General features: G+C 45.8%; 1 protein-coding gene across 2 annotated transcripts in view; it reads right to left on the bottom strand.

Annotated features, from left to right (window-relative positions):
* Positions 1 to 15,601: 15,601 nt before the first annotated feature.
* The window catches only part of LOC147668770 (uncharacterized), a 117,483-nt gene continuing 106,116 nt past the window's right edge, over positions 15,602 to 26,968 (bottom strand). Inside the window, exon 3 of one of the 2 annotated variants that reach the window (XM_086948444.1) lies at positions 15,602 to 23,706. In XM_086948444.1, the coding sequence (XP_086804570.1) occupies positions 21,633 to 22,985 (1,353 nt within the window). In that variant the 5' untranslated portion in view covers positions 22,986 to 23,706 and the 3' untranslated portion in view covers positions 15,602 to 21,632. The remainder of the gene's footprint in view (positions 23,707 to 26,968) is intronic. The other variant, XM_086948445.1, reaches the window with a different exon arrangement.

The raw sequence follows: 26,968 nt of genomic DNA on the forward strand, positions 1-26,968 counted from the left end.
AATGGGCTCCAAGGTAAGGAGAGTGGCATTCGTCGGTGTTGTAGCCTAACAGTTGTGCCGGGCGTATTCCCAGCTCCGTGCCCGCTGTTACGGCGACGGTGCATTCCCCACGGCGTAGGCTGCCGTTTTAAATTATCGCTTCAAGTTGCCCAAAGGTCGGGGATGCACACAGGCAACAATTTACATCCTGCCCTCAAGTGCACTTGGACTGCCTTGCCGACGCGTTTCGGAAATGTGTTCCTTCTTCATGGGCTTATGGCACAAAAATACGCTGCTGTGCATCACACATTTATTTATTAGAAAAACCTTTTCATTGGCTCTCGTGATCAGTCTCTCGTCTCCTGATAGGCTAGTTTGACAGAGTCATAGGCTTATTGCCTTCAGGGAGATGTATTTCTCCGTTGTGGCGATCTCATAGTCTTTACTTGCCCCCCAAAGGGCTCCAAGGTAAGGAGAGTGGCATTCCTCTGTGTTGTAGCCTCACAGTTGTGCCGGCCGTATTCCCTGCTCCGTACCCGCTGTTACGGCGACGGTGCATTCCCCACGGCGTAGGCTGCCGTTTTAAATTATCGCTCCAAGTTGCCCAAAGGTAGGGGATGCACACAGGCAACAATTTACATCCTGCCCTCAAGTACACTTGGACTGCCTTGCCGACGCATTTCGGAAATGTGTTCCTTCTTCATCGGCTCATGGCACAAAAATACGCAGCTGTGCATCACGCTTTTATTGATTAGAAAAACCTTCCAATTGGCTCTCGTGTTCAGTCTCTCGCCTCCTGGTAGGCTACTTTGACAGAGTCATAGGCTTATGGCCTTTTGGGAGATGTATTCCTCCATTGCGGCAATCTCATAGTCTTTACCTGCCCTCCAATGGGCTCCAAGGTAAGGAGAGTGGCATTCGTCGGTGTTGTAGCCTAACAGTTGTGCCGGGCGTATTCCCAGCTCTGTGCAAGCTGTTTCGGCGACGGTGCATTCCCCACGACATAGGCTGCCGTTTTAAATTATCGCTCCAAGTTGCCCAAAGGTCCGGGATGCACACAGGCAACAATTTACATCCTGCCCTCCAGTACACTTGGACTGCCTTGCCGACGCATTTCAGAAATGTGTTCCTTCTTTATCGGCTCATGGCACAAAAATACGCAGCTGTGATTCACGCTTTTTTTTATTAGAAAAACCTTTCAATTGGCTCTCGTGTTCAGTCTCTCGCCTCCTGATAGGCTACTTTGACAGAGTCAAAGGCGGATGGCCTTCTGGGAGATGTATTTCTCCATTGCGGCAATCTCATAGTCTTTACTTGCCCCCAATGGGCTCCAAAGTAAGGAGAGTGGCAAACCTCTGTGTTGTAGCCTCACAGTTGTGCCGGGCATATTCCCAGCTCCGTGCCCGCTGTTACGGCGACGGTGCATTCCCCACGGCGTAGGCTGCCGTTTTAAATTATCGCTCCAAGTTGCCCAAAGGTCAGGGATGCACACAGGCAACAATTTACATCCTGCCCTCCATTATACTTGGACTGCCTTGCCGACGAATTTTGGAAATGTGTTCCTTCTTCATGGGCTTATGGCACAAAAATACGCAGCTGTGCTTCACGCTTTTATTTATTAGAAAAACCTTTCAATTGTCTCTCGTGTTCAGTCTCTCGCCTCCTGATAGGCTAATTTGACAGAGTCATAGGTGTATGGCCTCCTGGGAGATGTATTTCTCAGTTCCATCGATCTCATAGTCTTTACTTGCCCTCCAATGGGCTCCAAGGTAAGGAGAGTGGCAATCCTCTGTGTTGTAGCCTCACAGTTGTGCCGGGCGTATTCACAGCTCCGTGCCCGCTGTTACGGCGATGGAGCATTCCCCACGGCGTAGGTTGCCGTTTTAAATTATCGCTCCAAGTTGCCCAAAGGTCAGGGATGCACACAGGCAACAATTTACATCCTGCTCTCCATTACACTTGGACTGCCTTGCAGACGCGTTTCGGAAATGTGTTCCTTCTTCATGGGCTCCTCCTCCCTGGGCTCAGTCACATTTACTGGGGCCCACAGTTCTGGCCTCCAGAGTTCGGCTCCCCCCCTACCCCAGTAAAAACAGTAAAGAGTCTGGGTGTCATCATTGATACCGAGCTCTCCCTCAGGGCTCAAGTTGGAGCGGTGGTCTCCTCCTGTATGTACCAACTTCGGAGGATCCGCAAAGTTCGCTACCTTCTCCCCCCAGCGGCACTTACCCAAATCGTTATCTCGCTGGTACTTTCCCGTTTGGATTTTTCTAATGCCATCTATCACGGTCTGCCCCAATTTCTGATACAACCTCTCCAAGTTGTCCAGAACCAAGCGGCCCGCTTGATTCATGGAACTCCCAGATGGCAATCAGCCAAGCCTCTGCTCATGAGCCTTCATTGGCTCCCAGTCGATCGAAGGGCCGCTTTTAAGGTGGCATGTCTCACCTTCAAAGCACTCCACTGCCCTGGTCCTGCCTTCCTAAAATCCCTCATTCACCCTCACTGTCCCACACGCAATCTGCGATCAGCTCACCGCGATCTGCTGATCACCCCCAAGAGTAAAACTAAGAGATTCCTCGGCCGCCGTTTCTCCTACCTAGCTCCTGTGCTTTGGAATCTCCTCCATCGCCCAATCAAATCCTCCCCTTCCCTTTTGAACTTCAGGAAAATGTTAAAAACCCACCTCTGGCTAGTGTTTGTCATCTATACTTCCCCCTCATCTGTTCTGTCTGTCAGCGCCAGGAAGCTTCGGTGTCAGCGCGCTCTATAAATTGCATTTAACATAACATAACATGGGCTTAGGGCACAAAAATACGCTGCTGTGCATCACGCTTTTATTTATTAGAAAAACCTTTTAATTGGCTCTCGTGATCAGTCTCTCGTCTCCTGATAGGCTAGTTTGACAGAGTCATAGACGTATGGCCTTCTGGGAGATGCATTTCTCCGTTGCGGCGATCTCGTAGTCTTTACTTGCCCTCCAATGGGCTCCAAGGTAAGGAGAGTGGCATTCGTCGGTGTCGTAGCCTAACAGTTGTGTCGGGCGTATTCCCAGCTCCGTGCCCGCTGTTACGGCGACGGTGCATTCCCCACGGCGTAGGCTGCCGTTTTAAATTATCGCTTCAAGTTGCCCAAAGGTCGGGGATGCACACAGGCAACAATTTACATCCTGCCCTCAAGTGCACTTGGACTGCCTTGCCGACGCGTTTCGGAAATGTGTTCCTTCTTCATGGGCTTATGGCACAAAAATACGCTGCTGTGCATCACACATTTATTTATTAGAAAAACCTTTTCATTGGCTCTCGTGATCAGTCTCTCGTCTCCTGATAGGCTAGTTTGACAGAGTCATAGGCTTATTGCCTTCAGGGAGATGTATTTCTCCGTTGTGGCGATCTCATAGTCTTTACTTGCCCCCCAAAGGGCTCCAAGGTAAGGAGAGTGGCATTCCTCTGTGTTGTAGCCTCACAGTTGTGCCGGCCGTATTCCCTGCTCCGTACCCGCTGTTACGGCGACGGTGCATTCCCCACGGCGTAGGCTGCCGTTTTAAATTATCGCTCCAAGTTGCCCAAAGGTAGGGGATGCACACAGGCAACAATTTACATCCTGCCCTCAAGTACACTTGGACTGCCTTGCCGACGCATTTCGGAAATGTGTTCCTTCTTCATCGGCTCATGGCACAAAAATACGCAGCTGTGCATCACGCTTTTATTGATTAGAAAAACCTTCCAATTGGCTCTCGTGTTCAGTCTCTCGCCTCCTGGTAGGCTACTTTGACAGAGTCATAGGCTTATGGCCTTCTGGGAGATGTATTCCTCCATTGCGGCAATCTCATAGTCTTTACCTGCCCTCCAATGGGCTCCAAGGTAAGGAGAGTGGCATTCGTCGGTGTTGTAGCCTAACAGTTGTGCCGGGCGTATTCCCAGCTCTGTGCAAGCTGTTTCGGCGACGGTGCATTCCCCACGACATAGGCTGCCGTTTTAAATTATCGCTCCAAGTTGCCCAAAGGTCCGGGATGCACACAGGCAACAATTTACATCCTGCCCTCCAGTACACTTGGACTGCCTTGCCGACGCATTTCAGAAATGTGTTCCTTCTTTATCGGCTCATGGCACAAAAATACGCAGCTGTGATTCACGCTTTTTTTTATTAGAAAAACCTTTCAATTGGCTCTCGTGTTCAGTCTCTCGCCTCCTGATAGGCTACTTTGACAGAGTCATAGGCGGATGGCCTTCTGGGAGATGTATTTCTCCATTGCGGCAATCTCATAGTCTTTACTTGCCCCCAATGGGCTCCAAAGTAAGGAGAGTGGCAAACCTCTGTGTTGTAGCCTCACAGTTGTGCCGGGCATATTCCCAGCTCCGTGCCCGCTGTTACGGCGACGGTGCATTCCCCACGGCGTAGGCTGCCGTTTTAAATTATTGCTCCAAGTTGCCCAAAGGTCAGGGATGCACACAGGCAACAATTTACATCCTGCCCTCCATTATACTTGGACTGCCTTGCCGACGAATTTTGGAAATGTGTTCCTTCTTCATGGGCTTATGGCACAAAAATACGCAGCTGTGCTTCACGCTTTTATTTATTAGAAAAACCTTTCAATTGTCTCTCGTGTTCAGTCTCTCGCCTCCTGATAGGCTAATTTGACAGAGTCATAGGTGTATGGCCTCCTGGGAGATGTATTTCTCAGTTCCATCGATCTCATAGTCTTTACTTGCCCTCCAATGGGCTCCAAGGTAAGGAGAGTGGCTATCCTCGGTGTTGTAGTCTCACAGTTGTGCCCGGCGTATTCCCAGCTCCGTGCCCGCTGTTACGGCGACGGTGCATTACCCACGGCGTAGGCTGCCGTTTTAAATTATTGCTCCAAGTTGCCCAAAGGTCGGGGATGCACACAGGCAACAATTTACATCCTGCCCTCCATTACACTTGGACTGCCTTACCGACGGGTTTCGGAAATGTGTTCCTTCTTCATGGGCTTATAGCACAAAAATACGCTGCTGGGCATCACGCTTTTATTTATTAGAAAAACCTTTCAATTGGCTCTCGTGATCAGTCTCTCGCCTCCTGATAGGCTAGTTTGACAGAGTCATAGATGTATGGCCTTCTGGGAGATGTATTTCTCCGTTGCAGCAATCTCATAGTCTTTACTTGCCCTCCAAAGGGCTCCAAGGTAAGGAGAGTGGCAATCCTCGGTGTTGTAGCCTCACAGTTGTGCCGGGCGTATTCCCAACTCCGTGCCCGCTGTTACAGCGACGGTGCATTCCCCACGGCGTAGGCTGCCGTTTTAAATTATCGCTCCAAGTTGCCCAAAGGTCGGGGATGCACACAGGCAACAATTTACATCCTGCCCTCCATTACACTTGGACTGCCTTGCCGACGCGTTTCGGTAATGTGTTCCTTCTTCATGGGCTTAGGGCACAAAAATACGCTGCTGTGCATCACGCTTTTATTTATTAGATAAACCTTTTAATTGGCTCTCGTGATCAGTCTCTCATCTCCTGCTAGGCTAGTTTGACAGAGTCATAGGCGTATGGCCTTCTGGGAGATGCATTTCTCCATTGCGGCGATCTCATAGTCTTTACTTTCCCTCCAATGGGCTCCAAGGTAAGGAGAGTGGTATTCATCGGTGTTGCAGCCTAACAGTTGTGCCGGGTGTATTCCCAGCTCTGTGCCCGCTGTTACGACGACAGTGCATTCCCCACGACATAGGCTGCCGTTTTAAATTATCGCTCCAAGTTGCCCAAAGGTCGGGGATGCAAACAGGCAACAATTTACATCCTGCCCTCCATTAAACTTGGACTGCCTTGCCGACGCGTTTCGGAAATGTGTTCCTTCTTCATGAGCTTATGGCGCAAAAATACGCTGCTGTACATCACGCTTTTATTTATTAGAAAAACCTTTCAATTGGCTCTCGTGATCAGTCTCTCGTCTCCTGATAGGCTAGTTTGACAGAGTCATAGGCTTATGGCCTTCAGGGAGATGTATTTCTCCGTTGTGGCGATCTCATAGTCTTTACTTGCTCCCCAAAGGGCTCCAAGGTAAGGAGAGTGGCAATCCTCTGTGTTGTAGCCTCACAGTTGTGCCGGCCGTATTCCCAGCTCCGTACCCGCTGTTACGGCGACGGTGCATTCCCCACGGCGTAGGCTGCAGTTTTAAAATATTGCTCCAAGTTGCCCAAAGGTAGGGGCTGCACACAGGCAACAATTTACATCCTGCCCTCAAGTACACTTGGACTGCCTTGCTGACGCATTTCGGAAATGTGTTCCTTCTTCATCGGCTCATGGCACAAAAATACGCAGCTGTGCATCACGCTTTTATTGATTAGAAAAACCTTTCAATTGGCTCTCGTGTTCAGTCTCTCGCCTCCTGATAGGCTAGTTTGACAGAGTCATAGGCGTATGGCCTTCTGGGAGATGTATTTCTCCATTGCGGCAATCTCATAGTCTTTACTTGCCCCCCAATGGGCTCCAAGGTAAGGAGAGTGGCAAACCTCGGTGTTGTAGCCTCACAGTTGTGCCGGGCGTATTCCCAGCTCCGTGCCCGCTGTTACGGCGACGGTGCATTCCCCACGGCGTAGGCTGCCATTTTAAATTATCGCTCCAAGTTGCCCAAAGGTCAGGGATGAACACAGGCAACAATTTACATCCTGTCCTCCATTACACTTGGACTGCCTTGCCGACGCGTTTTGGAAATGTGTTACTTCTTCATGGGCTTATGGCACAAAAATACGCAGCTGTGCATCACGCTTTTATTTATTAGAAAAACCTTTCAATTGGCTCTCGTGTTCAGTCTCTCGCCTCCTGATAGGCTAATTTGACAGAGTCATAGGTGTACGGCCTTCTGGGAGCTGTATTTCTCAGTTGCATCGATCTCATAGTCTTTACTTGCCCTCCAATGGGCTCCAAGGTAAGGAGAGTGGCTACCCTCTGTGTTGTAGTCTCACAGTTGTGCCCGGCGTATTCCCAGCTCCGTACCCGCTGTTACGCGACGGTGCATTACCCACGGCGTAGGCTGCCGTTTTAAATTATTGCTCCAAGTTGCCCAAAGGTCAGGGATGCACACAGGCAACAATTTACATCCTGCCCTCCATTACACTTGAACTGCCTTACCGACGGGTTTCGGAAATGTGTTCTTTCTTCATGGGCTTATGGCACAAAAATACGCTGCTGTGCATCACGCTTTTATTTATTTAAAAAAACCTTTTAATTGGCTCTCGTGATCAGTCTCTCATCTCCTGTTAGGCTAGTTTGACAGAGTCATAGGCACATGGCCTTCTGGGAGATGTATTTCTCCATTGCGGCAATCTCATAGTCTTTACTTGCCCCCCAATGGGCTCCAAGGTAAGGAGAGTGGCAAACCTCGGTGTTGTAGCCTCACAGTTGTGCCGGGCATATTCCCAGCTCCGTGCCCGCTGTTACGGCGACGGTGCATTCCCCACGGCATTGGCTGCCGTTTAAAATTATCGCTGCGAGTTGCCCAAAGGTCGGGGATGCACACAGACAACAATTTACATCCTGCCCTTCATTACACTCGGACGGCCTTGCCGACGCATTTCGGAAATGTGTTCCTTCTTCATGGGCTTGGGGCACAAAAATATGCTGCTGTGCATCATGCTTTTATTTATTAGAAAAACCTTTTAATTGGCTTTCGTGATCAGTCTCTCGCCTCCGGATAGGCTAGTTGGACAGAGTCATAGGTGTATGGCCTTCTGGGAGATGTATTTCTCAGTTGCATCGATCTCATAGTCTTTACTTGCCCTCCAATGGGCTCCAAGGTAAGGAGAGTGGCTATCCTCGGTGTTGTAGTCTCACAGTTGTGCCCGGCGTATTCCCAGCTCCGTGCCCACTGTTACGGTGACGGTGCATTACCCACGGCGTAGGCTGCCATTTTAAATTATTGCTCCAAGTTGCCCAAAGGTCAGGGATGCACACAGGCAACAATTTACATCCTGCCCTGCATTACACTTGGACTGCCTTACCGACGGGTTTCGGAAATGTGTTCCTTCTTCTTAATGGGCTTATGGCACAAAAATACGCTGCTGTGCATCACGCTTTTATTTATTAGAAAAACCTTTCAATTGGCTCTCGTGATCAGTCTCTTGCCTCCTGATAGGCTAGTTTGACAGAGTCATAGACGTATGGCCTTCTGGGAGATGTATTTCTCCGTTGCAGCGATCTCATAGTCTTTACTTGCCCATCAAAGGGCTCCAAGGTAAGGAGAGTGGCAATCCTCTGTGTTGTAGCCTCACAGTTGTGCCGGGCGTATTCACAGCTCCGTGCCCGCTGTTACGGCGATGGAGCATTCCCCACGGCGTAGGTTGCCGTTTTAAATTATCGCTCCAAGTTGCCCAAAGGTCAGGGATGCACACAGGCAACAATTTACATCCTGCTCTCCATTACACTTGGACTGCCTTGCAGACGCGTTTCGGAAATGTGTTCCTTCTTCATGGGCTCCTCCTCCCTGGGCTCAGTCACATTTACTGGGGCCCACAGTTCTGGCCTCCAGAGTTCGGCTCCCCCCCTACCCCAGTAAAAACAGTAAAGAGTCTGGGTGTCATCATTGATACCGAGCTCTCCCTCAGGGCTCAAGTTGGAGCGGTGGTCTCCTCCTGTATGTACCAACTTCGGAGGATCCGCAAAGTTCGCTACCTTCTCCCCCCAGCGGCACTTACCCAAATCGTTATCTCGCTGGTACTTTCCCGTTTGGATTTTTCTAATGCCATCTATCACGGTCTGCCGCAATTTCTGATACAACGTCTCCAAGTTGTCCAGAACCAAGCGGCCCGCTTGATTCATGGAACTCCCAGATGGCAATCAGCCAAGCCTCTGCTCATGAGCCTTCTTTGGCTCCCAGTCGATCGAAGGGCCGCTTTTAAGGTGGCATGTCTCACCTTCAAAGCACTCCACTGCCCTGGTCCTGCCTTCCTAAAATCCCTCATTCACCCTCACTGTCCCACACGCAATCTGCGATCAGCTCACCGCGATCTGCTGATCACCCCCAAGAGTAAAACTAAGAGATTCTGCGGCCGCCGTTTCTCCTACCTAGCTCCTGTGCTTTGGAATCTCCTCCATCGCCCAATCAAATCCTCCCCTTCCCTTTTGAACTTCAGGAAAATGTTAAAAACCCACCTCTTCCCCATCTCTGGCTAGTGTTTGTCATCTATACTTCCCCCTCATCTGTTCTGTCTGTCAGCGCCAGGAAGCTTCGGTGTCAGCGCGCTCTATAAATTGCATTTAACATAACATAACATGGGCTTAGGGCACAAAAATACGCTGCTGTGCATCACGCTTTTATTTATTAGAAAAACCTTTTAATTGGCTCTTGTGATCAGTCTCTCGTCTCCTGATAGGCTAGTTTGACAGAGTCATAGACGTATGGCCTTCTGGGAGATGCATTTCTCCGTTGCGGCGATCTCATAGTCTTTACTTGCCCTCCAATGGGCTCCAAGGTAAGGAGAGTGGCATTCGTCGGTGTTGTAGCCTAACAGTTGTGCCGGGCGTATTCCCAGCTCCGTGCCCGCTGTTACGGCGACGGTGCATTCCCCACGGCGTAGGCTGCCGTTTTAAATTATCGCTTCAAGTTGCCCAAAGGTCGGGGATGCACACAGGCAACAATTTACATCCTGCCCTCAAGTGCACTTGGACTGCCTTGCCGACGCGTTTCGGAAATGTGTTCCTTCTTCATGGGCTTATGGCACAAAAATACGCTGCTGTGCATCACACATTTATTTATTAGAAAAACCTTTTCATTGGCTCTCGTGATCAGTCTCTCGTCTCCTGATAGGCTAGTTTGACAGAGTCATAGGCTTATTGCCTTCAGGGAGATGTATTTCTCCGTTGTGGCGATCTCATAGTCTTTACTTGCCCCCCAAAGGGCTCCAAGGTAAGGAGAGTGGCATTCCTCTGTGTTGTAGCCTCACAGTTGTGCCGGCCGTATTCCCAGCTCCGTACCCGCTGTTACGGCGACGGTGCATTCCCCACGGCGTAGGCTGCCGTTTTAAATTATCGCTCCAAGTTGCCCAAAGGTAGGGGATGCACACAGGCAACAATTTACATCCTGCCCTCAAGTACACTTGGACTGCCTTGCCGACGCATTTCGGAAATGTGTTCCTTCTTCATCGGCTCAAGGCACAAAAATACGCAGCTGTGCATCACGCTTTTATTGATTAGAAAAACCTTTCAATTGGCTCTCGTGTTCAGTCTCTCGCCTCCTGGTAGGCTACTTTGACAGAGTCATAGGCTTATGGCCTTCTGGGAGATGTATTCCTCCATTGCGGCAATCTCATAGTCTTTACCTGCCCCCCAAAGGGCTCCAAGGTAAGGAGAGTGGCATTCCTCTGTGTTGTAGCCTCACAGTTGTGCCGGGCGTATTCCCAGCTCCGTGCCCGCTGTTACGGCGACGGTGCATTACCCACGGCGTAGGCTGCCGTTTTAAATTATTGCTCCAAGTTGCCCAAAGGTCAGGGATGCACACAGGCAACAATTTACATCCTGCCCTCCATTACACTTGGACTGCCTTACCGACGGGTTTCGGAAATGTGTTCCTTCTTCATGGGCTTATGGCACAAAAATACGCTGCTATGCATCACACTTTTATTTATTAGAAAAACCTTTCAATTGGCTCTCGTGATCAGTCTCTCGCCTCCTGATAGGCTAGTTTGACAGAGTCATAGATGTATGGCCTACTTGGAGATGTATTTCTCCGTTGCAGCAATCTCATAGTCTTTACTTGCCCTCCAAAGGGCTCCAAGGTAAGGAGAGTGGCAATCCTCGGTGTTGTAGCCTCACAGTTGTGCCGGGCGTATTCCCAACTCCGTGCCCGCTGTTACGGCGGCTGTGCATTCCCCATGGCGTAGGCTGCCGTTTTAAATTATCGCTCCATGTTGCCCAAAGGTTAGGGATGAACACAGGCAACAATTTACACCCTGCCCTCCATTACACTTGGACTGCCTTGCCGACGCGTTTTGGAAATGTGTTACTTCTTCATGGGCTTATGGCACAAAAATACGCAGCTGTGCATCACGCTTTTATTCATTAGAAAAACCTTTCAATTGGCTCTCGTGTTCAGTCTCTCGCCTCCTGATAGGCTAGTTTGACAGAGTCATAGGCGTATGGCCTTCTGGGAGATGTATTTCTCCGTTGCAGCGATATCATAGCCTTTACTTGCCCTCCAATGGGCTCCAAGGTAAGGAGAGTGGCAATCCTCGGTGTTGTAGCATCACAGTTGTGCCGGGCGTATTCCCAGCTCCGTGTCTGCTGTTACTGCGACGGTGCATTCCCCATGGCGTAGGCTGCTGTTTTAAATTATCGCTTCAAGTTGCCCAAAGGTCGGGATGCACACAGGCAACAATTTACATCCTGCCCTTCATTACACTTGGACTGCCTCGCCAACGCGTTTCGGAAATGTGTTCCTTCTTTATGGGCTTATGGTACAAAAATACGCTGCTGTGCATCACACTTTTATTTATTAGAAAAACCTTTTAATTGGCTCTCGTGATCAGTCTATCGCCTCCTAATAGGCTCGTTTGACAGAGTCATAGGCGTATGGCCTTCTGGGAGATGTATTTCTCCGTTGCAGTGATCTCATAGTCTTTACTTGCCCTCCAACGACGGGGCATTCCCTACGGCGTAGGATGGAGGGCAGCATGTAAATTGTTGCCTGTGTGCATCCCTGACCTTTGGGCAACTTGGAGCGGTCTGAACTGTGAAGTGAGTACAAAACAAGTATGGCCTCAGCTTCTTCAGTGCCCAGACCACAGCAAAGGTTTTCCTCTCAATAGTTGACCAATGTTTCTCTCTAGGAGTCAGCCTTCTGCTGATAAAAGCTACTGGCTGGTCCTGACCTTCTTCTTTCAATTGTGATAGCACAGCCCCTACCCCCAACTCAGAAGCATCTGTTTGAACAATGAATTCTTTGGAGTAGTTAGGAACTGGTGCAGTGCACATGGCCTGCTTCAGGTCATCAAATTCCTATTGACAGCTGACTGTCCACTGAACTTTCTTAGGCATTCTTTTAGAAGTTAACTCATTCAGGGGTTTCACACTGGAGCCACACCGCTTGACAACTTTCCTATAGTATCCAGTCTGGCCCAAGAAAGCTTTGACCTGAGTCTGGGTGGTTGGAGTAACCCAGTCCATTATGGTCTGGATTATGCTCTGCAATGGTTGAACCTGGCCTGCACCTACAGGGTGGCCCAGGTACACAACCTGACTCTGCCCTATCTGGCACTTAGGAGCCTTGATAGTTAGTCCTGCCTTTTGCAGGGCCTCCAAATATTTTTCAGGTGGATCAGCTGATCTTTCCAGGTGGAGCTAAAGACAGCAATATCCAGATAAGCTGCACAGTAGTCATCCAGGTCTGTGAGGATTTTATTCACCAACCTTTGAAATGTGGCAGGTGCATTTTTTAGACCAAAGTGATACACCCCCTTTTGTACCTCTTTTTTAGACCAAAGCGCATTGCCACAAACGGATAATGTCCACGGGGTTGAAAATGCTGTCTTTGGCTTCATCAGCTACTCTGATCTGCCAGTAGCCAGCTGTCAGATCCAATGTGCTCAGAAATTTGGCAGATGCCAACTTATCTATGAGCTCATCTGCTCTGGGTATTGGATGGGCATCAGTCCTTGTGACTGCATTGAGACCTCTGTAGTCTACACAAAACTGCATCTCTCTATTCCCATCCTGGGTGTGAGGTTTGGGTACTAGGACTACTGGACTGGCTCAAGGGCTCTCTGAAGGTTCAAACACTCCCAATTCCAACATTTTTTGGACTACTGTCCTGATACAGTCCATGAAATGATCAGGTTGCCTGTAAATCTTATTTTTAACATGCAGACTGTCTCCAGTGTCCACTTCATGAGTGCACCAGGTAGTCTGACTTGGAGTCAGTAAAAACATATGTCTGTACTGGTGCAGAACTTGTCTGCAATCAGCCTGCTGCTGATCTGTGAGGCTGCCTGCCAAGGCCACACCGTCTACTGATCCATCATCAGAGAGCAGGTCTGGGAGAGGGTCACTCTCTTCCTCCTGTCCTTCATCAGGAGGCATGAGCAAGCCCATGTCTGCCCTGTCAACATATGGTTTCAGTCTGTTGACATGAAGCACCCTAAGGGGGCTCCTGGGAGTTCCAAGACCTACCAAATAGGTGACCTCTCCCTTCTGTTCAACAATAGTGGGGGGTCCACTCCACTTGTCTTGAAGAACTGCTGGGGCCACAGGCTCTAACACCCACACTTTCGCTCCTGGATGGTAAACAGTCAGTACAGCCTTTTGGCCATGCCGGGCTTTCTGTAATTTCTGGCTTGCCTCAAGGTTTTTGGTTGCCTTTTTCATGTACTCTGCCATCCTGGAGCAGAGGCAAAGTACATAGTCCACAATATCCTGTTTGCAGGTTTGAGAGGTAACTCCCATCCCTCCTTCACCAGACAAAGTGGTTGTCTTACCGGGTGCCCAAACAGAAGTTCATAAGGGCTGTAGTCAACCCCCATCTGCGAAACCTCCCTGTATACAAACAAAAGGCAGGGTAGCAGGATATCCATCTCGACCTGAGCTTTTCTGGGAGACCCTTCATCATACCCTTTAAGGTTGTGTTAAATCTTTCAACTAGACCATTGCACTGTGGATGATAGGGTGTGGTGAACTTGTAGTTCACTCCACACTCCTTCCACATTGCAGTTAAGTAACTAGGTATAAAGTTTGCACCTGTCTGATACAACCTCCTTAGGGAAACCCACCCTTGAGAAAACTCCCAAGAGGGCTCTTGCCACCACAGGTGCTGTAGTGGTCCTAAGGGGTATAGCTTCTGGGTACCTGGTGGCATGATCCACTACCACCAGGAAAAACCTGTGCCTAGATGCTGTCTGAGCCGATCCAGCCTGTCGGAACTGGGTAAGTAGTACAGTCCATCTAATATGCAGCCCGGAGCCCCCGAGACAGAGGCAGGACGAGTGGGGCCCCAATACTAACCTTGGGAGGGTCCACGCCGATGAAGCATGCCGAATAGGCTCAGGCTACGGCGATCCTCGACATCTAGGCCCAGCGGCGGCATCGCTTTCAGCGGGCATCCAGCCCGGCCTCACGACCACGACTCGGCTCAAAGCGAGCACCGTAGGAGTCCATTAGCGGCCTGGTGGCAGCAAGTATGAGCTTCCGCCACCTTCTAATCCACCAGACGAGGCAGCTATGACCAGCAGCGAGGAGTATCTAAACGCACGCCCCCAGCCCATACCCACAAAGGCCTGCTGGGTGACGTAATCACCAAACAGAGCTCTCCCTACAATGTTGGTGCGGAGGCGCGCCGCCCGCTTCACACGAGTCTTCCTCTAGAGCCCCCACCCACCTGGCAGCTGGCGCACACACAATATCACCACCAGAGGCTGGAGGAGGCGGGGTGTAGCGCGGCAAGAGCTCGAGTGGCAGGCCCTGGTCTGGGAGCAGCTCCGCAAGTCAGTCCCACCTTCGGCAATTCGACCACCAGGCGCCCACACAGAACGCCGGGCACAGGTAGGCGCAGTGCGGGCAGGATTGGAGCGAAATCAGCGCTGATGGGGCAGGATAATGGGAGGACTTTTTGGTGGGCCTCCGGAGCTCGTCTACAGTGCGTCTGTCATGTTGGACCGCTCTGTCACGCCCCCACTCCGGCCTATCTGACAAACAAGCTTGTTCTTTCTGGCCCGGGTCGGAATTCAAGAAGTACGTCCATACTTTATACACAAGGAGTTGATGTTGCCTCCACCCCCATTCTTAATGCTTACATGATTGTCTTGACTGTATTCTTTACATCATGAAACCTTGATTTTGAAATGTGACATGAACTCACCCAGCTAGTGGTCAATCTGAACATGGGAGGAGGGGACCTGATCTAGTACACCTACTGCAATCAAGTGGCGATCAAAAGATACGATGACTGAAATCCTCTGGCTAGGAGTCTGTGCCCTCTACTTTAAGCTTTGACTGACTCAACAATGTTATATCAGGCTTTTGACACCTCCTTCATGAAGAAGACCCTAGACCAGTAGTTCTTAGCCTTTTGACTTCGATGGACCTATGCTTCATTATTGGACTCTGGGGACCTACACTAAGTCATTAGTGGAAGCCGAGGACCCCGGCCTAAGCTTTTTTGATTTAAACCACAAATCAATGCACAAAAAATATAGAATCAAGTATTCATCAAATACAGAAATTATGAAATTGTATTTAATTTACAAACAAGTATAAAAAAGAAATCAACATTTTAACATTTAATTTTAATCGGAAGGTTGAAGCTTTTCTAATTCAATTGAAGCCACTCATCGTCCATATTATATTCTGTTTCATGCACTTGCACTGCTCCTGTGAATCAATCTGATGATAGAAACTTAACTTTCAGCCTCCAATTTCAAACTCCTTCACTTTTACAGAACATTGGAAAAAAAACTTCAGTTGTACATTTTGTATCTTTTCTTGCATACACTTTAATAATCTGTTAAGGTTATTACATTTTCTAAGCTGTCACGGACCCCGTGAGTAGGCTTCACAGACTCCCATGGGTCACCGGACCACAGGGTGAGAACCTCTGCCACAGACACACATTTCAGGATTCTCCCTCCATAAATAGGAAAATTACAGAAGAGTTAAGAGAACTTGAGTGAATGAATGATCAATATTTATTTTAGAGTTAATGTACATTAATGTATATTCCATGAAATTGTTACATCAATAGTACAAAAATGCATATTAACATTAGCTAATCAATTCATAAACAGTAGTCAGGAAGCAAGGAACTGTTGCACCAAAAATATAATGTCTAAAAATGATTATACATTTGATTAAATATTCAACAATAAGCAGACAATTGTTAAATGAAATTTGCAGCAATATGTACCAGCATCTTCCTTTAATATATGAATTGCTAGGATAATGGCAATGATTTATGATCTAAAACTCACATTCTTAGTCACTTCCTCTCTAGTTTTCGATTGTTTCATACTTTTATTCAATTATTACAGAAGTCTTGAGTGACATGATTTTAGGAGGAAAGTTATTACATATTTACAGATTCTCACTTTAGCTTTTTTAAATATTAATCTCTCACATTGTCGGTAGGAGGTGCTGGTTCACATCAGGTCTGGAAGTGGGGTCTGAGGAGGTCACCAAATACATGTGGCACAGAAGTTTTCATCTATTTTCTCAGCTTCAATACCAGCAGATTGACTGACATCGATAGAGTGGTGCAGTACCAACATAAATGTGGGATCTTCTTAACTCTCCATTTAAAACATCTATCAAATGGGGGGTGGGCAGGTCAATGATGAATCTGCAAGTAGTTAGAGTATATAGTATATCCCAGAAAGAGTGTTACACAGCTAAGTAACCTTGTCTTCTGATGGACTTGGTGGTGGGTCAACATGATGACAAGATGATGTCTACCACCTCCGGTGGCAGTTGCTAGGTGTTCAGATGTCCCCACTCAAACTTCATGCATGAAGAAGGACACAGAGATTGGGATGCAGCACCATTCCCTCTGAATGAGAGAGAAGGTCTAGTTTGCGTGGCAGATTGAGAAGCGGACATATGCCGAAGCTCTGAAGGTCTTCATACCACCCTCCTCTCACCCAATCTGGGGTGATGAAAATGGCTTGGGACTGGTCTTGGTTTATCTTACCCAGAAATAAAGGAATAAAGGCAAATGTGTAGTGCGGTTGAAAGTTCCAACTCAACTGAAACATGTCCGGCCCACAAGGCTCACCTGAATGGATACTGAACTACGAAGAACTGCTGGCATTGAGTATTTTCTGAAAAGGCAAACAAGTCCACCTGGAGAGACCAGAAAGATAACGCCAGCTGAGGTTGTAGGCTCTGACATTCAGGGACACTCCACTGGGTGGGTGGTGGTGATCCAAATCCCTTGTTTGTGTGCCCACGACCAGTCTGTGTGCTCTGGATTTTTGCCAAAGGAGTAGAAAAAAAGGAACTGATGTCCTTGTGTCGGGGTGCTTTGGTAAGGCCAAATTTGGCACTGATGCAATGCCAGTACCCCTGTGCCAGCAATGTGATAGGCTTAATGATTCCTGATCTCCACTGGCACCTGGGGATAATACTATATGTAAAGAAGCATCAAATAGAATTATTCATCTGAAGTGGTCTCTCTTTAGTCACAGGTGCTGAGATGCCCGACTCTCCTTGGTTCACAAAACCATCAATGCAAAACATGCTAGGACAGACAGAACTGTGCAGCATAAATGTGCTGTACTCATTGTGGTATTTAACAGCAAGTAACAGTTACATTTCCAAATTCTGAAAGAGACCTTGTCCCAAACTACCACTACTAGGGGGTAATGGTCAGCAGCGGGGACTCAACAATGTGTTAAAATGTATTCTGTGGAATGCCTTAGTTTTTTACCATTTTTGGCTATTTATTGAAAATGTTTCCCTTTCTTTCTTCTCACATTCATATTTTGTCGGAGAACTCCTTCATCTATGGAAAGCTGGGTTATGAGAACAATGTGTATTCGGCAGCTCCAGCAAAACAAAAGTAATTTCAGATGATTCAGACTGCTACAGTATATCTTATTTGTGGTCTGAGAAATTTGATGGAGTCACTTCACATTAAACGTGCCATAGGATATAATGGACTTGTAATATAGCAGACGGGATAGCTATCACCTTTATGACGGAGAAACCCGGTCCACCAAACTCAAAATCAAGCCCAAGTCCCAGCTGCATCACATACGTTCACTCTTTGCTCACGAAGCAGTACATCCTTTTTAGTTCGAACCTGCGCGCTGTCTGCAAGACCTGTAGTAATCACTCTACGGAGCGATATCCTGTCTGTTGCTGGTCATTGTTGACTACTGCGTCGTTCTTGTTTTCTGGGTTTATTGGTTGATGCTCCTGATTCTTCACTTCAGTTTTCAGTCCAGCAGCACCGACCAACTACAGTTTCCTTACAGTGTAGGTGATCATGTGTTTCTGCGTGGCGCACATTTTTAGGAAAATAAAAAATAAAAACATTAGGTGATTCTGAGCCGAAGCTCCGCCGAACACATGGGAGGCGCTGATACTCCTACAAGTCCATAAACACTCCAGGGGCACACGAAGATACAGGGTGAGGCACCAGAATGCAAACAAAAAACATGCACTGGACTGGATGAGCTGCCTGTGTGTGCCTCGGAAACTTGAGTTTTGCATTCCTGTGTTTGGTGAAGCATATCCTTCTTTTCAGACAATCCTCCCACACAGAAGCATTTCTGTTTCATGTATCTTGGCTTAGGAGTGCTGCTCAAGAGGACACAGGTCTGCGGGAAATAAGTGCCATTTAGAACTTACGAAACGAGAGCAGTGCAGTGAGAAGCGCTTCGTTTCATGTGCATCCCCCACTACTTCCACACACAAACTGCCACAGCAACAAAACAGGCAGGTACATGAGAATGCCACATGCAATGCATTAGCAGGAAACACCATCAGCTATACATCAATATAAAGAAGTGCAGCTTTTTGTCGGTCTGTATTCTCATCAGCTGCCTCTCACCTATCCTGTTGCATTGTGCTTTCTCCCCTTCACACTTTCTAAGGGCACCTCTAGGAGCTTGGTGACGGGTGAATGTCTCTTGTTCAGCGCCGGTAGTCCATTGCTTGAGAAGTCCCTCTGCGGACACCTCACTCCTCTTATCTACTTCTCTAAGCGCAAAGGATCTGGGATGCTCTTTTGGACCGGAGGTTTTCTGGTCCTTTAAGCAGTGTATACAGTCGGGAAAGCTAGCTCTTGGGGCTGTGGATTGGGTTGTTTGTGTAAATGGTTTAAATTAATTTGGTTAATTCAGGAAGCCCACAAATGTAGACAGAGGCTTACAGACGTAAATGTGTCGAGGTCTGTGACTCTTCTATCGCTTTTAAACTGCTCAGGGCCAGACATGTGCCAACCTGCACATACCTCCCAGGTGCTGCACCCCTCGCCTAGTCTACTGATCCGATAATGGCTCCTTCTTCAGTTAATGGTAAGGCTATATTATGTTAAAGAGGGATGGCCTATGAGTACGTTATTTGTACAACAGCTTTTGGTGCATTCACTCCCTCATGGTTGATGCTGGGGCCATCTTTCTCTCTCTCACACTCCCACACACAGTCTCCCCCACAGTATCTCTCTTTCACACACACTCTCTCTCACTCGTACACACACACTTATAAGCAGTGTTTTCAGCAGGTTAAGGAAGTTCTTGTTTGTGGAATGGCAGTGTTTACAAAAAGATATATAAACCAGGGCAGCATTGCGCCTTCTACATTTTAAAGAGAGATGCACAATTCTGTGAAGTTTAAGCATTATATAATGTGTTTTTCAACAACTGTGTGACTGTCAGATACATAATCAACTGCCAACACACTGGAGCTAATTATCCACCTACAGCCTCTCGCAACAGTATGTCTGAGACAGTGTAGCATTTGGGCAAAAACACAGTGTATTGTTGTTTGTTTGAAAGTTTCCCTAGTAAGAGCTAAGCTGATAATTATACATGGCACAATGTAGCTTTTTTAACCATATAATCAATTTTGTTGCTTTTTAAACACGCAACGGTTATTCTGTCTTGTCATTTAGAGTATGCTACTTAGTTTGATGTAGTAAGCTTATCAATTTTTGTGTGAAACGCGACAGTTTAATTTCCGCAAATACACATCTGAATAATTTAGGTATGTGACCTGTTTCAAAATTAGAAAATTGTGGAACAGAATGAGAAGGTGTTTAAGGGATTTTTACTTTTTTTTATTGGATGTTCCTCGACCTGCGGTGAAAACTCCCACAATCTGTACTTCTCATGCCCATATTCATTGTGTTCTTGATGTGCTTAATAAATTACTGAAATATTTTAGCTTTGTATAATAAGGATAATTTGAAGCATGTGTTGCTTTAACAAGCACTTTGTACTTCTAGTCCTTGCTTATGAGAAGTAAGGCTGGCAGTAAAAGAGGTGCAGTTGCTAACAACCTTACTTCTCGTAAGCAATGATTATAAGTACAAAGTGGGTGTTTACACACTGCTTGCAGGTTTTCAAACACATAAATAAAAGGCATTGTCATTTAAAATGGCAACAGCTCAAACTCTCGCAAATGCAATATCTATTGTATTGCACATGCTTGTTAAGTCCTTGCATTCACCAGCAGAGTTTCCAAAATAAGGATTCCTTTTTGCTTGTAAGCACAAACCTGAATATCATTTGTGTTCCTTTTCTTCTGAATCCAGATTTATTTTCCAGTTCCAAGGTTTCAGAAATGAATAGCAAGGAGTCAATAGTTCTGGATTCTAGGAGCTGGAATTCTTTACTGCTCTACATATATTCTTTACTTAACCGTCAAGAATTAAGAAACTTATTAACAAACTAAACTTTTCAACATCTTTTTCTCCTAGCAATACTTTTGCCATCATGCACTGATTCTATCATTGCACTAGTCAGGTTTTGGTTGAATGATTTTCTCCAAATAAGAAACTCATGAAATATATTTGCATGCAATTAAACTAACAATTATTTATATGGTCAATGGTGAGCTGTCCAATCTCCCATGGCTTCAGCTGTTGAATGCCACTGGGTAAGAGCCACTCACTATGATGGGTGGATATGAAGATGCATTTGATGATGGAAAGGAGTATCACCGTGGGAGGTAAGTGTCATGCACTGCAAGCATTAACCCTGAGAGTCCTGCTCACAATGTTCTACTTTAAATTCTCATGCTTATGGACCCTGTTCTTTGGCTGCTGTCACAGAATCATCAATGTTGTATATGTACCTAAATACCACAATCAGCTATGAATATTCCTTAGTGTATGCTGGTTAAATTGGTTAGAGTCTGTTGGGTTTCTAGGGTTTATCACTAATCCTGAGTTAGCTAAAATACCCTTATGAGTCCAAGCATTGTTCATAGTGTTGCTTTTACAGACAGCATGAACGGTTGTGCTTGGTTGCTTTTCTTTATAACACTACATTACCAGAGAATAACACAATTTCTTTTCTTTTGGTTGACGCTCTGCAAAATTCTTAAAGAGTAATCTGCAATTTCATTTATTTTTCTTATATCCAGAGTAATGAAAGGAACAAACATTGAGAAAGGACTGCAAATATGTGTGTGTTACTTCTTTACTCATTAGCTGAGGGTCCTATCCTCTACTTTCCATCATTTGGCGTTTGAATGTCCTACACACTTGTCATTGTATCATCTTCTGTAATTTGCTGATGGCTATGTAGGCTTGGTAATCCACTAAAGCTCTTCTCTTATTCACTGCACTTGAATGTTTTTTTCCCAGGTGTATGAATGCTGTCTAAGGAGTTGTGATAACTAGCTAAAGCTCTTCGCACTCACTGTATTGTATGATTTTTCCCTGTGTTTGTATCCGCTGATGTCTTAGGAGATCTAATAAGTAACGAAAGCCCTTCACACATTCACTGCAATTGTATGGTTTTAAACAGGTGTGTGTTTGCTGATGTACTTGGAGGTGTGATAACTGACTAATGCTCTGCACACATTTCCAGCAATGGTATGGCCTTTCCCCTGTGTGTTATTGCTGATGTTTTCTTAGGATTGATAACTGACTAAAGCTCTTTGCACATTCATTGCAATGGTATGGTTTTCCCCTGTGTGTGTGTGTTTGCTGATGTACTTGAGGTGTGAAGAACAAAAAAGCTCTTCACACATTCAATGGAATGGAATGGCTTTACACTTGTGTGTGTTTGTTTGCTGATGTCTTTGTAGGCTTGATAACTGACTAAAGCTCTTCACACATTCAATGCAATGAAATGGCTTTTCCCCTGTGTGTGTTCGCTGATGTAGTTGTAGGTTTGATAACTGACGAAACCTCTTGTCACATTCATTGCAATGGTATGGCTTTTCCTCTGTGAGTGCTTGCTGTTGTCTTGTCAGGTCTGGTAATGGACTAAAGCTCTTCACAGATTTACTGCATCCGAATGGCTTTTCCCCAGTGTGTGTTCGGTGATGTCTTTGGAGGTGTGATAACCGACTAAATCTCTTCAAACATTCACTGCAAATGTATGGCTTTTCTCCAGTGTGCGTTCGCTGATGTCTTTGGAGATCTGATAACTGAATAAAGCTCTTCACACATTCACTGCACCTGAATAGTTTTTCCCCTCTGTGTGTGTACTGATGTCTCTTTAGTGTTGATAACAGGTTAAAGCTCATCACACATTCACTGCATTTGAATGGGTTTTCTCCTGTGTGTGTTCGCTGATGTCTTCGTAGGATTGATAGCCGACTAAACCGCTTTTCACATTCACTGCAATAATATGGTTTTTCCCCTGTGTGTGTCTGCTGATGTGTTTGTAGGATTGACAACCGACCAAAGCTCTTTTCACATACACTGCAACTATATGGTTTTTCCCCTGTGTGTGTTCTCTGGTGGATGTGGAGGTATGATAAACAACTAAAGCTTTTCACACATTCATTGCAATGGTATGGTTTTTCCCCAGTGTGTGTTCGATGATGTCTTTGGAGGTGTGATAAACAACTAAAGCTCTTCACACATTCACTGCAATTGTATGGTTGTTCTCCTGTGTGTGTTTGATAATGTCTTTGGAGGTGTGATAACCTACTGTAGCTCTTCAAACATTTATTGCAGTGGTATGGCTTTTCCTTTGTGTGCGTTCGCTGATGTCTTTGGAGATCTGACAACTGACTAAAGCTCTTCACACATTCACTGCATCTAAATGTTTTTTCTCCCGTGTGAGTCCCCTGATGTCTTTTTAGGGTTGATAACAGCCTAAAGCTTTTCAGACATTCACAGCAATCGTATGGTTTTTCCCCAGTGTGTGTTCGCTGATGCCTTTGCAGGTCTGGTAATTGATTAAAGCTCTTTACACATTCACTGCATCTGAATGGCTTTTCTCCTGTGTGCGTTTGCTGCTGACAATTAACTATGGATGAGAAATTAACGCTCTCACCGCATGTATATGATTCTTCTTTCTTGGTTAGTATCTCTGAGTCAGGCATATATTTGTCTACATCCCATGAGTGTGTTTCCTGAAGGGCCAACATAGCCGATAAAGCACTTGTATGATTTTTACATTTCCTGTATGTGTTGCTATTTAAGACATTTGATTTCCAATTTAAAAGTAAAGTACAATGGTCACTAAATACTTGTCACACTCATAATATGCGTCGAGCTTCCATGCGAAAAAATGTGTCTTACGATTGGATAACAATTTTCTACGCTTGTGGGTAAAGATTTATCCTCCTTCTGGTCAGTGCATATGGGAACTGTCCTCTCTAATTTAGACGGCAGAGCTCATCTTTCCTTTATCCTTCAGCTGTTTGTCTCACTCTGTTGTGATTTTCTCTGGTTACTGTGGTTTGGCCAGGAAGAATTTACAAATCACCTAGAGCACTGAATGATGGTCTATTATCATTTTAGATACCAGAGCACTGTGGTAACCACATCATACTGATTCCATGATCAAAGCTGGTCTTGATTGCATGTTTATTCAAGAAGTGGTTTGTCAGTATTGTTGCCTTCATTTCCCAGAGGTCATTTCTTAATCTTGTGGCGTGAAGTTTCGCAGCTTAGACTCTTATATTCACTAAATTGTCCTTCGCAGCTTCTTCCCGGATCAGTCCATTTATGTGCAGGATCCTCTGTTTCTAACTGCACTGATGTTTTTCTGAATACTGGAGTTTATTATTTCTGACCATTTGTTTTGCAGACATACAGCACCACTGTTGTTACGCATAACCATTTCATGCATTCAAGGCTGGTTTTCTGTTGGATGTAAAGAGATTCAAAATTGTGAAATGCAAATATAACAGAATGTGATTACATAATATTTAACTGGTTTTAAACAGCATCTCCCTTTATCATCTTTGAAACTTAGCAAGGATTATTTTACCATACACAGATATTTAAGCAAACATTCTGTTGAACACGTCACATCTTACTTCAGAAAAGGAGGTGATTTATCAATGTTCACAGAGTAACTTAGTATTGAAAAGGTGAGCACAGAGCACTCACATGCTACAGGTACAGCTTAAGGTAAATGTGCATGGACACGATTTCATTTACACATGAACAGATTGTGAAAAACCAGGGATCAGGACATACTGCTGTTTCTTCAGTTCCAAGAAGTGTATAACAAAGTTAACTCCACCGGAAGTTTATAACAAAGGTAACTGTATTCACATACTTCAATGCTTTCCTGTTCACATTGGATCAGCTCAAGTGTCAACCCCCGGATTTACTTTGCTGCATGTTAAGTAATTGTTTTTACTTTTTCAACCAGCCATCCCTCAGGATTGGTTTAAGCATTTCCGGTTTCTTCTAACCTGAAAGATTGGAACATTATAGTGTGTTGAGGTGGATTTCTTTATTACTGTAACATTTATCCATTTCCCTCAAACTAGAGCAACTTGCAAGTCCTAGTTTTGCCACCACACTTTACATACATAGGAGATTCTTTAGTTCTTCCTAAAGTAGTAAAAGCTCAGACCTTGTTGCATTTCAACCTGCAGCTCCTTCCAGAGCTCTTGTTCTAAAACAGCGAGAGGTTCATTTTAATGCCCAACATTTACACTATGTGCAGAGATAAGGCAAACAAACATTGATTCATAATTTAACATTCAATGATACCAGTTATTTAGTCCTCATTATTGAGACTGTGACAACCAATTATTTATCTGACATATCCCTGCAGCCAACAGTTGTCCACATATTAATCTTTTTTAGGTCGAGTATCAGTGCTCATGGGATGTCTGTAAGACCTATTGGCGTCTTCCTCCGTCGCTTTAGCAGCCGATACCACCCTTCCGGTCAAGGCTAAGGAGCACCAGCCAACCAGGTTCTCCTTACCCTTACTTTGTTTATCTGTTGTTTAGCTAACATTTTTTTAAAGGGTGCTTGATGCCCGTAGTTGCTTCTGCCCTCCCACCACCCTCCGACACAAATGCACCCCTCCCACAAAAATGCATGCGCTGTATCTGCTGAAAAAAATGTCTGTTCTGGGGAAAATGTATTGTTTGAGCTGTTTCAAACACCTGCAAATCACGTAAACTCACTGCTTAAACAACAATACCACTTGGTGGCGTGTAGTGTCCGGGAAATGTTTTCCATGGTGCAAAATTAACCGCCCACCCACGACCCATCAGCCCATACTCGACTCACTGCGGATTCAGTCCATACGTCAGCCCTACACCCTAGAATGCTTGAGCCAGGTAAGGGACCAGAGGAGCCCCTTCACTATTCATTTGGAAGCCTGTCCATCTCCGCAAGTAGGACTCATGCTTGCACATATGTTATGTTTGGTTTGTTTATATTGCGCTTACATCTGATTGAGGCATGCCAGCACTTTGTGAATAGATTCCTGGGCTCTGCTGGCAAAAAATGTCTGCTCTAGGGTAAATTCGGACGCTTTGCTCAGTCGCCTAGTAGAACATTTTTGCCAGAGAGAGGGGTCAAAGCCGCCTCCAGACATTACCGAAATGTGAAAGTCTTGAAACATCCCACCATGGGCTAACCTGACAGAGGGGAAGTTTTCAATTCCTTTTTGTTCTGATTTACATTTTGTAAAGAAAAATCGACAGTAGAATTATTGTATGGATCGTAAACTGCAATCTCTTTTTCACGAGTGTAATTGATGTATTTTTAAATCAACAAAGAGGTTTGAATCCACAGGCTGGCATGTATTTAGGAGCTCTGTGCTTTTCAACATGAAATAGAATCACAAATCTTAACCTTGGAGACATCCAGAGACTAAACTAAGAGAACATTTCTTCTTGACACGAAATTGCTGGGAGAATTTAATATGGGGGAGAGGATGAAAGCAAGGTAATTTTCTAGAAACAATGCCTACAAAAGTTAATTTCAGAAACAGAAAATAACATAAGGGGTCCATGCCTAGTTTGAGGTTACTGCATTTGAAGTATGTGTACAGTGATTAGGAGTGTAGTGGCTGGAGCTGAACGTTGCAAAATGTTGACTTTAGAACACTAATGTGTATTTTCTAGAGCACAGTATGGTTTATCTCATTGTACATGTGATTTCAGTGGAAACAGCCACATCATACGGGTTTATGAAAAGTTTACGTTTTTAAACAATCCTTTCTTTAAATAATCCGATGAAATCACAGACAAATAAGAAGAAATTCACCCACTGGAAGGTGCAGCAGAAAATAATGATTTCCTTGCAGGAGAGGTGTATAGCTCACCTTTCATAGAAAATATGTAATTCCAAGGGGAAAGTATTTTCACCATTGAGAAACTCCTTTCTCTAGCACCACTAATGTTGGACAATCCACTGCCTATTAACTCAAAACCGATCCTTTCTGTTCCAATCCAGGACAAAAATCTTACAGACATAAAGACTGTCTGATACAGACATATTTCTGAATTTCACTGCATTTTATTAATGAACATACCTCTTTAACCCCTTCAGCGCGGCGCAAATTATTGCGCTGTGCTGAACGTTCCATTGGGTCTATGGAACCATGGCGGATCTGTTCCGTCATAAGCACAGGCCAACCGACGCTCATGACGGAACCGTTCCGTCATGAGCATGTACGGGGATAAACAGTGCTGTTACTGCTGCTGGTGTTTTTTCCCTATTCCTGGGTGTGTAATGGGCCAGTCCATTTCTGGGGTAAGAAGCAAATATAGTGAGCTCAGCCCACCATCCTCAGGGCTCTGACACATGCAGACGGTCCCGCTCTTGACCCAGGTAAGTGTTTGAATGCGTCCCAGGTTATCTGTATTGATTATAAGCTCCTACGTGGTGCTACCTGGGTAGCCCTGCCTTCTATCATCCGAAAGGAATTCTGGACCTTTAAGTCTCTGAAATCAACCCTCACCAAGGGCACATGAGCAGTGTCATGCGCAGCTGGCTATCTGTGCTGATATTAAGTACACATGTAAGCTAGGCGGCCTCGTCTCCTCTAAGTGGGCAGGAATTGTGTACCTTGATGTCCTTCAAATCCAGCCAAAGGGCAAAGGAGAAGCAGCCACATATTCTAGCAGAATAAACTGTGAGATATATC

The sequence above is a fragment of the Lissotriton vulgaris genome, unplaced genomic scaffold (assembly GCF_964263255.1).
Source record: "Lissotriton vulgaris unplaced genomic scaffold, aLisVul1.2 SCAFFOLD_1348, whole genome shotgun sequence".
NCBI classification, from domain to species: domain Eukaryota; kingdom Metazoa; phylum Chordata; class Amphibia; order Caudata; family Salamandridae; genus Lissotriton; species Lissotriton vulgaris.